The sequence below is a fragment of the Colletotrichum truncatum genome (genome assembly GCF_014235925.2).
Source record: "Colletotrichum truncatum strain CMES1059 chromosome Unknown Contig_0008, whole genome shotgun sequence".
NCBI classification, from domain to species: domain Eukaryota; kingdom Fungi; phylum Ascomycota; class Sordariomycetes; order Glomerellales; family Glomerellaceae; genus Colletotrichum; species Colletotrichum truncatum.
In genome coordinates, this window is record NW_027222405.1 from 480,695 (window position 1) to 493,958 (window position 13,264).

The 13,264-nt window shown below is 42.4% G+C and overlaps 1 protein-coding gene across 1 annotated transcript; it reads left to right on the forward strand.

Annotated features, from left to right (window-relative positions):
• Window positions 1-1,834: 1,834 nt before the first annotated feature.
• CTRU02_211617 (MFS quinate transporter) lies at window positions 1,835-3,785 on the forward strand (the record flags this gene model as incomplete). The annotated part of the gene is made up of 5 exons (XM_036732361.1): window positions 1,835-1,944; window positions 2,054-2,383; window positions 2,455-2,973; window positions 3,028-3,322; window positions 3,375-3,785. 5 exons carry the CDS (start codon window positions 1,835-1,837, stop codon window positions 3,783-3,785), a joined length of 1,665 nt encoding a protein of 554 aa, XP_036575990.1.
• Window positions 3,786-13,264: the final 9,479 nt, after the last annotated feature.

Sequence of the window (13,264 nt, forward strand, 5' to 3'; positions counted from 1 at the left end):
GGTGAGAAAGGCTTAATGCACCGCACCTCTCGTAATAGATGGGCTCGACTTTTCGGCCGGGTCCTGCCGGACGCGGACTTGCACCCAACAACCGCCCAGCTTCGGATATTTTGATGCAAAGTTTTTTTCAACTTACAGGGACCGGCGAAAGACTTCTCCTGAAAAGCAAGGTCGAGCGTATGGACTTTGTGGGACTCTTAGTCAACGACCGGCAGCTGTCAGGGATTCCATGACTGTTATTTTTCCAAGAGTTCGGAACCAGTAGCCATAATGGCGAGTCTGGAAGCATTGAGCGGTGGACGGGTTGGGTAATAGCGTGGTTCTCGACTCATTGCCAAGTTTGAGGCTCAAATTGAGTTTCTTCCAAACCATCAATGGACATCCTGGACTATTGGGAAATTTCTTTTCTTCATTGGCAATATCACAACAACGTGGCGGCCATGTTGAAGGTGTGCAAGATCAACAATTAGAATAGACATACATACTATTGTCGATCTCTTCGTTGCGTAACGGGCCGATTGCCCGCATTTTGGGTGTGACATATGTGGATTTCCCCCTCATAACTATTCTCAGTTCAATCTGGACCGGCGGGATCCCCAGAAGCCAAAAAAAAAAAACAAAGCATCACTCCCCCCCCCCCCCCATGGTCAGATCCCCATGGGCACACATTAAGGGTCGATTAGTCACGTAACAGTTCGTCTCCCATTCCATTCTTCTTGGTGGGGGTGGTTACAATTTCTTCTTCGGCGATCCACAGTTCGGCCAACTTCCGCTTTCGTCCTTAGCTCCGGGCCTTTTTTCCGCACACATTTCACACACTAGTTGCTCAAGCATGCCAAGGGGGCGGACACGCTTCTTGAAATTTTCTCTGCAATTCGGTGCGGGGGTGGACCATCGAACCTTCTGATGTGCCTGGTTCGTTTGAGGGCATCCAATGCCGCTTTTGCGGGTGGGCGGGGCACGGAAACGTCTACCACGGGGGTTTACGGAGTAGCGCTATTCCACCCACACACACACCGCACTCTTCCCCGTACTTGAGACCTGCCGAAGGATTTGAGGGGGAGAGGGGTTGGGGTTAGAGACGCTGGTCGTTAGCCAGTGACCAGTTTGTGTGTGTGGGAAGAGTCTAGGTACCTTATGGCCGGGGGTTTATTCTCTGGGCGAATGCCAAAAACTACTATACTTGGGGGATCAGCATCCTCGTGGGCAAAGTTCGTTGCGAGCTCATTAACTCCGATGTCCGAATCTGGACAAAATAAGCACCAAGCATATGCATATCAGATTGCTTCAAAACTGGTCTAATCACGTCCAGAATGAGAACTCACCTCGGGGCCAAGAGACAATGATATCCTCAAGCTTGCCCAGGAGAGTCTGGAGCATGCAAGATGACGGCAGGCTGGCCAGACCAGGCCTGGTAAGTCTCAAAAGCCAGCAGGACCATGCCACAAAATCTTGAAGAGTATCCATACTATTGTACGAATAGCCTACGAACCAAGCGCATGGGACCCATCCCGTTCGAGTTTGCAGAGCCGTCAAAAAAACCAGAGTCGCATCAAAACCTGACACATGCAATCCCAAATAGGTAAAATCGGCCCCATCGCGAGAGGCCGTCTCCCTGGCCAACCTGCCCAGGTAGGAAGCCCTTAGCGTCACGGGCCGCAACAATAAGTACCGATGGCATGGGATGCCATCGGATGGGATTATCTCTGTGTCTCGCTCGGCTCGTCTCTAGCGATTTGCTTGATTCATCATCATAAGCAGACGAGGGCTTCCGACTTTCACTACTCTCGATTGCTGACGCAGATCCCGGCGCATCGCCCCCCCCGTTGCCACCATGGCTGTCGAAATGTCTGCCGCTGAGGCACGTGCCAAGCTGGCTTACCAGAACAGATGGAAGACCATCGCCTCCAACCCCAAGATTGTTGTTATTGCTCTGTTTGCTTCGTATGTGAAAGACTCACCCGAGCCAACGCCGTCTGATCTTCTTTGATCATGACAGTGTGTGTTGGTATTCGTTGTGTATATACCCTGGCTGACTCGTGTGCCAAAACAGATTCGGTGGATTCGAGTATGGCTACCAACAGGGTGTTCTCGGCCAGTCCCTTGTCATGACGCGCTTCAAGGACAACTTCCCTTCCGTCGTCAACTCTTCCAGCGCCACGGGCTGGTTGACCTCCATCCTCCAGCTCGGAGGTATTCTGGGCTCCGTCACCGCCGGTGTCTTTGGCGAGGTTTTCTCCAGAAAGTACACCATGTTCTCCGCCTGTCTCTGGGTCGTGCTCGGCAGCTACCTTTACACCGGTGCAAGCTACCACAAGCCTGAGCTCCTCTATGCGGGTAGATTCTTCACTGGTGTCGGTGTCGGAACCTTCAGTGGTGTTGGGTACGTCGTAAACGTGACGCCTTGTTGTAGCCAAGGCCTTCCTTATTCGCTTATGCTAACCTTTTTGATAGTCCCCTTTACAACGCCGAGTTGGCAGCCCCCGAGATGCGTGGATTTATCGTTTCCTTCTACCAGTTCGCCACCATTCTGGGTATTATGCTCAGTTTCTGGATCGGTTATGGCAGCAACTACATCGGCGGCACTGGCATTGACCAGTCTGACCTCGCCTGGAGACTTCCCTCTTACATCCAGGGTGTCCCCGCCGCCCTCCTCGCTCTCGGCATCTGGTGGCTCCCCTTCTCTCCTCGCTGGCTCGTCAAGCAGGGCCGTGATGAGGAGGCCGTCAACACCATTGCCTACCTCCGCAAGCTCGACGTCAACAGCGACCTTGTCCAGATTGAGTTCAAGGAGATCAAGGCCGAGGCTCTCTTCGAGCAGCGTGCTTTCCAGAAAGCGTTCCCCCAGCTCGCCGAGAAGGAGAAGACCAGCGTGTGGATGCGCGAGGTCGCTCAATACTGGCAGATCCTGCGTTCTTGGTCCCACTTCAAGCGTGTGGCTACCGCATGGTTGGTGATGTTCTGGCAGCAATGGTAAGACTGTGAACCCCCACCTCAAGTGATTGTCGACTCTGACAACAACCATAGGTCCGGTATTGATGCCATCATCTACTACGCTTCCAACGTTTTCCAGAGCCTGGGTCTTACTGGCGGTACCACCGCCTTGCTTGCCACTGGTGTCACTGGTGTCGTCTTCTTCGTTTCCACCCTCCCCGCCATGGCCATTATCGACAAGGTCGGACGTAAGCCCATCTTGATTGTCAGCTCAATTGTCATGTTGATCTCCATGGTCATCCCCGCCATCATCGTCGCCAAGTTCAGCCACGACTGGCCCGGCCACCCGGTTGAGGGTTGGGTTGCGGTTGCTTTCATTTGGATCTACGTGAGTCTTCATCCACCGCATAATGTGTGTTCTTAGTAACTGACTCTTCTAGATTGCTGGTTTCGGAGCTGGTTGGGGTCCCGTCTCCTGGACGCTCGTCAGTGAGATCTTCCCCCTTTCTATTCGCGCCAAGGGTGCCTCCATCGGTGCCTCCAGCAACTGGCTCAACAACTTCGCCGTCGCTTTCTACGTCCCCTCCATGCTTGAGGCCTGGAAGTGGGGTACCTACCTCTTCTTCGCCGTCTTCTTGGGCTGTGGTATCCTCTGGGTTCACTTCTGCCTGCCCGAGACCAAGGGTGCTACGCTCGAGGAGATGGACCGCGTTTTCGGCAGCAACACTGGTGCCGAGGATGGCATCATGCTCGAGCAAGCGAGACGCGATGTCGGTCTCACAGAGGACTTGGAGGAGAGCGCCATCGCGGAGAAGAAGGGTCTGGATGATAGCCAGCACGAGACTGTCTAAATGAGACTGTCAAGAAAACGATACTAATGTGCTTCCTTATGAAGCTTGATACCCACTCTATCATGGCTTGTCATGATAAAAACTGAATAATGCTAAATGTAGGAAGCCCGATGTTGGCCTCTAGTCTGAAATGTAATCTACTATGGTTTCTTTAATGGAAAGCAATCCCGTCAATGCTCGCAGTGTTTACCCCAAGTGAAATATGAGAGCTATTGGGCCAGATTCTGCCAAGACGCTTTCTCTTGCTAACTTAAGATCGTCGGCACGGCCCGAAGTCAGACTCGGAGCGAGTCAACGCTACTAATTGAGTATATCGTTTACATGGTTCACCCTGATTTGAGAAGGGATTTTTTGCCAATTTTTAACCCGTCAGATGTAAGGTTTTCTGGGTTCAAAGTGATTTGTTACTTTTCCTCAAAAGACAACAGAGTTTGTCAACCCCGCTATCAAGATTCGTCAGTAACACCAGAACAGATTGACAACTCAAGCTGTAATGACCAGCACGAGAGAGGGACCAAAGCAACCTTTTACTCATGTCAAGTCCTATACATGGGTGGCTAAGTCATCATAGAGTGTAAAGAATGCAACGCGAGTCTGGTCAAGTATGTTGGATAGCTTTGGGCAAGAACCGGAACTGGATCCCTTTACCGCTTGATATGGAAACTGAGATTGTACCTACAGCCGCTAAGGTGTAGAAGCTTTACTATGCTTGTTGCTTAACATTATGTCACCCCATACTTACTCATATGCGAAGGGCTGTACCCAAGTTTTATTCAACGTATGAGTGCTTCTACGATGAGAATCTAAACTTGAGGAGGGAGAGTAGGATTTGCGGTATTTTCGCGGAACGCTACCTGGTGCGAAGTTAGTTCTGTTGCTGCAATATCCAGGGTCAAGGGGCCATCTAGAGCTGGAGGAAGGAACTATGCACTTCTCTAACGCTCTGCGAGACCAAGCATATCCAATCATATGTGCGTACCAAGGATGTATCTGGTGGTAGGAAGTCAAGCAGAACTGTAATTCATTCGACGTCAGCGCAAACACTTTTAGAGTTGATCGCGCTTCATGCGAGGAATCAAACATTGTGTAAAAGTTTCTTCTCTACCGAATCATGCTTATGTGTATTATTAAGCATTCACATACAAATAACGTCATGTTGGAGATTGTACTGGCAGAGGGGTTCAGTCTCTTTTTGACCCCACCATTATAGTTCACAGTATGGTCAATAGAGATGTGACAATCTGTAAGCATTGAGGCTCCCCATCTCAGTGTCATTTGTTTTATTAACCCAAGGCGAAGCTCCTTTGACTTAAGTAGTGGGAGCGGGAGTAGTACTACAACACGATAGTATCCTACCGAGTCAGGGTCGCAATCCAACGTACTGGGAATCTCCCAGCCCAATGTCCAATTCCATACGGTTTCTAAAGACGCCTTTAAACGAACCGTTGGAAAAAGAATGCTAACCATTATTGTTACCACGTAGCGCAAGATCAACGCCACCAACGGAAGACCAAAACGACTCTCAAATGATAACCCTAGTAGTGGGCCTCTCATGCATGGTATTTTACTATCACCTCTCGATTGGCACCAACGAGGAACGGCTGGGCCATGGCACAGCAAAACGTTACATGATGATTGGCGCTCCTTTAAAAACAAACTTTCCTCTCCATCATTGAACTTATGCACACCATCTCATGCTTATTCCTTACGACCTTCCTAATCGAGTGGTTAAAAAAAGGAAATGTGAAGGAAGAAGAAAGCTCGCTCCATAGTGTACGCGTTCATTCTTATCGTTTCTTCCTTGGCATTGTCTAGGCTGGACTGATAGCCACCAACTGGGAAATGCGAATACAGTATCTTTGCATCACACCGATCAGCCACTTCCCAAAACTGGCATGGGTACCATGGCAGGATATCAGTGGTTCAAAGTGTCGAAAGATAGTTCTGCTTATGATTCGTATGTTCTGTATATCAAATGGACACTCTCTGCAAAGAGCTCAGTCCTCGCATGACTTTCTTTTTCGTACACAGAGTAACCTTTTTCTCAAGTCAAGAGACAAAATTTCAGAATACCTATTCAGAGAAACTGCAAAGTCCTTTGGATGATACTATATATTGCATTGATTACCTGCGTATGCTGCTATGAAGCTATACGCATGCTGTATCACCAAAGATGATTGGTTTCAACCCTCCAACACCTGCGTCTTTGTAAGATTGTCTGAATTTGAACCAGCCTTGTTACGCGGTGCCAGCACAATCACGCGTAACCTCCCGATCACTTCTCCGCCAACCGAGTACCTACCCATTTTACTCCCAACAGACAAGGATGTGATGGCTTAGCGGCCAGAAAAGCTACATCTTGGAGTGGGGAATGCTGCACGTCGACGAACGCTAGCCCGTTAAAGTTGAACTTGTTGGTGCAGGGTGGGCACAACATGTGCTGTGCCGCCCCCTTTGGGCATGGTAACCATCACCAACTCGCCAAAAGAGTGCCCAGAAAGTGGGTTGCGCATCTGATTCCACAGAGACCGACTATTGGGTCTATTTGTTTTGAGAGAGCATCGTCGGAAGTCGGGACAGTTCCGCGGGTCTTTCCAAGCCCTGGGCCATGCCTCATCTTGCCACTCGTCCACCAACCAACCTCTTGTCTACCACGCCCAATTCATTCTGCCAGCATCCTTGACCCCCTCCACTACGGCAGTCCGCAGGGCGCACTGGGTCAAAATTCAAGGTAGTGATAGGAACACCCCATAAGCGTAAACATATGTAATCTCGCGTAAAACGATTTTTGTTTTTATACATTTCTAGGTAGGTATTTGCCCTTTTAGGAAATAAGGGTTTACTATATAGAACCATAGCCCCCTACGAGGCTCTATAATAATCCGTCGGAGGTTAGATCTTCCGGTTCCGGTTGATTAGGTACATAGTCTATGCGCGCAAATCGATAAATAAATAGGAATTTAGTAAGGCTTAGAACTTCTTCCTTTTCCCCACGCTAAGCAGAGTTTAGGTATATAACCCTTACTATATAGAAATTTATAACGCTTTCTATACTGTTTTATAAAGATTTAGTTTTTATCTTTTATTATACTTCTATTTTCTTTTATCTTCTCTATTTTTGATTTTTTTTTCCGATTTTTTAAGCTTTTATATATTTCTATATAATCATTTGCTAACTGTTAGCTTTTATATAGATTCGCATATCCCCGGGCGCTAGGCGTCGCCCCCGTCATATTACGTACAGTTTTCCAGCAAAGCTTCACAACATCCTACAACATCCTACAACATCCTATAACATCCTACAACATCCTATAACATCCTATAACATCCTTACAATCCCGAACGATACTCGATATCACTTTACACTACCGTACATCATAGCTTAGGACATAAAGCTAGCTGCCAAGCTCGTGCCAGATAAGATCGGAGACATAAAGATTCCTACTGTCATAGTTCTTCCTGCTAGCATATAGCTATAACAGGCAGAGGTCGGAACCGTGATAAGAACAGAGATGTAAATAGAATGATGCAGAAGTTAAACAAACGGTTACAAGGCAATAAACAACGATGAATTGATAAACGTAGGTATAAGCAGTTAGTCTTCTATTAAGTTAGCCTACTAACGATAATACTGTCGAGGGCGTCTCTTATACAGGTATGGCTAGCACGTAAGATATCACGTGCCTTTGATAACTATTTATAAAACTATGACAAGTACCCTTCCCGAAAAAAGGCGATCGTCCCGATCGATAGTAAAATAAAAACTAATTATATAAATTTATCCCTTCTATTTCCTATCTATCGCGAAGAATTACGACCTTGACGATAAAATCCTATCCTAATCGCGGTCTAGCATATTGCTAAAGCAGCTCTGCTTAGCTAGGCCTGCGATGCTCTCAGTAGCGACGCGCTTATCGCCCTTCTATAGCTTAGCAACGGCTTTATATAGTTCTACGATCTTACCGCGGAAGACTATAATTTTATTATCCTTAGTAGCGATAACGTAGTTAACCTTTATAACGATTATATCCTTGCTAGCAGCTGTTACTTTAAGTGCTTCGAGGTAATCGTTAACGCTTACGATATCGACGGTAGACTAGGCTTTCTTATTAAGTTTGTTAAGGCAAGGGATAATCTCCTTGTTAACGCTGTTAACGATTTTCTTTATATTCTTAGTAACTATCTCGTTTATTCTATAAATATTACCTTCGAAAGCTTAAAACGCTTTTTCTATATTCTTAAGTTACTTATAAATAGTTATATTAGTAGTAGTTATATAGCTAATATTTATAAGTAAAGGAACTAAAAAGAAGTTAGCTTAGTAAATAGTAATAAGGTAGCTTACGATAGTATTATTAACTTAATCGTCGTTAGTATAAAAGACGGTTATAAGAACCTAGGCGCGGGATAGTAAGTATTTTATATATAAAGCGTTATTATTATATATAGTATAAGTATATTTATAAGTATCTTAAACGCGACGAATAAATAGGTTAGAAGAAGGGGTAGCTAGGCTAGTAAAGTTGTTAAGACAAGCCTTAATCTCCTTAAGTAATATATCGTCTAGGTAGAAAGCAAACGCATCCTAGGTATGCTTTTTAGCATCTTAGACCTAGGTATTATTAACCTTAGTAGTAGTATACTTCTTCTTCTTAAGGGTATTAGACTTCTTACTAGCCTTAGCCTTCTTAGCCTTAGGGGTAGGAGTAGCCTCGACGGCTAAGGCGTTAGACTTTTCCTCCTTACTAGATTTATTAACTAGCTTAGGGTTACTTTTCTTAGCCTTCTTCTTAGCCTTACCCTTACTAGTCTTCTTAAGCTAGTCTTCCTCGACTATCTTAGTAGGTTTAGTATAGGCTTCGTAAGCTTTATTAGCCTTATTAGCGTCGAATATAGTAGTATCTTGCTAGTTATTAGTATGTTTAATAGTAATTATAGTAATTTCCTCGGTAACGCTTTTACTAACAACGTAAAGTTCCTCGTCGGCTAGGCTGAAGTTATCTCCAAGGTTTTTATTATTAGTCTAGGTCTTGTTATTACCTACGTTACTTCCGGGGGCTATAACGGAGCCGGTAGGGGTTTTAACGATCTCGTCGGTATCTTAGTAAGTATGTTAGGAAGATATCTTCGCGTTCTTAATATTAAATCTCGTAATTAAGACGTATAATAATAATAAGTTAAAAGTCTTAATAAGAATAAAAAAGGTTTATAATATATTATAAAGTAAAAGATTTATTAATTTTCTATTATATAAGTAGAAGTAGGATTTATATAATAAGAAAAGTTTACTTTTATAATAATAGTAGTAAAAGTAAAAAAGCAAAGTTTTTCGCTACTTATAAGGTAACTACTTATAAAAAGAAAGAATAAGTATTTTATATAAAATTCGGTTATGTTAATAAAAGGAATAATCTTGCTAATATCGCTTTATTAAGAATTAGCTATTTTATTATAGAATAGCGACGTTATTTTAGTTATTTTATTATTAGCATTGCTTAGAGTAGTAGGTTAGTATAACCTCTATATCGACAGGATATCTTACCTTATACTTATTAACAAGCTTTACTATGTTAGTTTTAAGCGATTTATAAAGCTCCTAGGTATTAAACCTTATAGTAAATCCTTTCTAGTAAATAAAATATTTAATCTTTAGCTTACGTTTTCTCTAGTTAATTCTACGGCTTATAATATAGTCGATTTCTTATTCTTTACTATTATTAACCTCGATAGGTTAAAGCGGCTATTATTTATGGTTAAATAAGTCGTCTCCTTAAGCTAGCTTATATAGCTATGCTACCGATAGGATTAGAAAAATTTGCTAATAAGCTAGGAGGTCGACTTCGTAAGCTATTAAGCTTATAATTTAAACGATTTAAAAGGGGCTTATACGTCGTAACGTCTACTTATTATAACGTTAGCTAGGTAAGTAGAAGCCTTTCCCTAGTCTTATCTAAACCTTATTACTAACGGAGAATCTAACGTCTAAATACTTTTTATTATAGCATTCCTTTCTTAGCAAGTTTGCTATATTAATTAAAGCCGCTACCTCGTCTTAGTATATCTTTCTTATTGTTACGACCTGTAAACAAGGATAACAGCCGAACGACCCACTTAGGCGTCGGGCGGCTAGGACAGGACATTTGTACTATAGGATCATGGGAATAGTGGGAACTTACTCGGCATGGAAGAACTATGGTATAAGTTACGTAACGATAAGATAAGGAAACGATTAGTAGAGCATAGGACGGGACGCTTAGTGATTAGTTAGCATTGCTAACTAATCGCGATCACCTTATATACTTAGGTAATCACCCCTAGGTAGATAAAGAATACTATTTAGGACTTATATATAGTATAACCTAAGCCTAGCTTAAGGTTAGACTTCTATAGCTCTTTAGTAATCAACTTAGTATTTATCCTTAGGATACTTTTAGCTTACCTTTACTACGAATTACTTATTAAGTCTAAGACTAATTACCTTAGCCTTTGAAGACCGATCTACTATTAGTCTACGACCTACGACCTAACTACGACCTTAGTATACTGTTACTATGTATTAATCCTTAGCTTTTGTTAGTAGACCTTACTATTAGATAGCTAACCGTAATACTTTAATTGCTTTTATTTAGTAAGTTAACTATTAACGCTTATTAATAGTAAAACGATAAGTATGTCTTCTCAAGCCTCTGCTAAATTACCTACCCCGGGAAGCTTTTCTTCTTCTAAGCAGCTTGTTAGAAACCTAGCTAAGGAACTCGAGGGAGCCTCGATAGTAATAGACTTAGATGACGAAGTAACCTTTAAGAAGGAGACTTATAACAAGCTCCGAGCCCGAGTTAAGAAAAGAGACGACGATATTGCTAAAGTCTAGACTATGTATAACGAAACGGCCGCTAAACTCTAGGGTCTTAAACAGATGATCTAGGAACTCGGTAATAGCCTTTAACGCATCCTAGACCTCGAAAACGAAGTATACCGACTTAGAGAATAGAATAATACCTTCCAGACTGCTACTAACATTATAACAACCCTTACTAAAGGATGCTAGAAACTTAAGCTTAGCTTTCTAATTACCTACGATAGTGCCTCGGGATAACTTAAGCTATACTTAATCTAGATTAAAACTTACTATAATTTCTACTACGGCGACTTTGCTAACTAGACGGAGAAGGTTATCTACGCGGCTACTTATCTTCGTAGACAAGCCCTTAAGTAGTTTGAACCTATCTAGGAAGAATTCCTTAAGTGCGAAACCTTAGACGAATACTCTATAGAGACGCGCGACATCTATAGCAGCTTTTAAGGATTCGAGGATGCCTTACGATCCCTCTTCTAAGACCTAGACGAAAAGCGCTAAACTAAACGCAAACTAGCATAGCTACGATAGACTAAGTTAGCTAAAGAATATGCTACTACTTTCTAGCAACTTAGCGTTTAACTAGACCTTACTAAGGAAACTAAGATCTTTATGTTCTACTAAGGACTTAAGGACGATGTTAAGGATGAAATCGTTAAGCTAGACGAACTTAAAGACTTCCTTTAGTATGCTAGCATAGCTATCAAGATCGACAACCGACTTTTCGAACGAAGAAAGGAAAAAGGTAAAAAACGATAAAGAGCTAACTCCGGACGTAAGTACTAATAGCAACCTTAATATAAGTTTAACAACTAGCGGAACGATAATAGGCTTTGTAATAACTAGAATAATACCTGCTAAAGCATTACTTACGGATAATATAGCAGACCTATAGACCTTAGCATAATAACTAAGCCTAATAATAAAAAGCTATAGAACCCTAAGTATTATAACTATAATTAGTAAGGATATATTACTAAAGATTATAAGCAGCCTAAGAAGCTCCCTTAGAAACTAGTAGCTAAGCGACTCCGATAAGTTAATATAATCGTAAAAGCTTTATACGTATCCTAGTCGTAGACTAGATGCTATAACAACGACTGCCGGATCTATCTCGAAGATAAAGAAATGTTAGGATACTATCTAAGAGATAGTAACCCCGGACGATTAGGTTACGATATAACTACCCCGGATACTTGCCCTAGGACCCTAGCTATGATATACCGTAGTAATAGTAAGTTGTAAGAAGACTAGCAGAATAACTTAACGAAATGCTACGGGTCTAACGTTTTAAACCTGTTAATACCTTATATAATTAAGAAACGAAAGAATAAGTTAAGGAAGAATCCGGAGAAGAGCCGGAATACTAACATAACCCCTTAACGGAATAATAACTCCTCGATATGACTACCAACTAAACCTTCGGAGAAGGCGAAAGTTTACCTTACGACTTAGACGAACCTTGCAACGTAGCTCGATAACGCGCTCAGGCAGAGATCGCCTATAGTTTCACCCCTAGTATAGACGACTCTAGCTCTGAAGAGGAATCTGACGACTAGGAAGACGAAATTAAGCAACTCCTAAAGTACTAAGAAATCGACATACTCTAAGATAAATAATAACGCTATTTCTATAGTACCTCGGTAGACTAGCGAGACCAAGACTATACCCCCTAGCTATATACAGAAGATTATCTTGCTTTACGAAGCAACTATCGACAATACCAAACCCTCTTCTAGCCCTAGTATTTCTATGATAAATACAAGGAATATATAGGAGATAAGCATAACTACCGATTCTACCTTAGAAGACTTAACGACGAACCTATTAAGAATATCTATACTATATATATTATGATTAGATAGACTATAACAACTTTCGACGGAAGGATCGCTACTTTTTAACCTAGCTTATAGTTCCTTATAAGATGCTAACACGACGATAGTATGAAATAGGATAAATGCTAGCGCGACGAATGCTAAGTCTACTACTAAGACAAAGCTTACGCATAGAGAATCGTAAAAAACAGACTAAGACCCCCTTAGGTTAGAATCTACGAGAATAGCCTTACTAAGGCAGTATAGGAAGGAAAACGAATTACCTACCTAGGGCGATTAGAATAATTAAAAAACTAGACTTACCTACCGACGACGGATTACGATAGGTAATAAGGAAAATATCTATCTACTAGATATTATAAAGATATAAGAAGAACCTAAAACTTAAAGTTACTATTAATAAGAAAACGATACTCGCGCTAATTGATAGCGGAGCTAAAGCAAATTTTATCGCCCCCCGAGCTATTAATAGACTAGAAGTATAGTAAGGAGGAAAAGAACGACTATACCTTTTATATATAGTAGAAGGAGAAGAATTTAAGTATAAAGGAGGTATTATCTATAATAAGACTACGCCCCTTGAGATAAGCTACTTAGATCGAAAAGAAAGAATCTAATTCGATATCGCCGATATAGGAATATACGATATAGTACTAGGATTACCCTAGCTATAGATAAATAACCTACGGATAAATTAGAGCAAAGGCTAACTTTATTAGGATTATGACGACTTAGTCCCTAAGCAGCCTTGTTAGAACTAGGCTTTAAACAAGCCGATATAATAA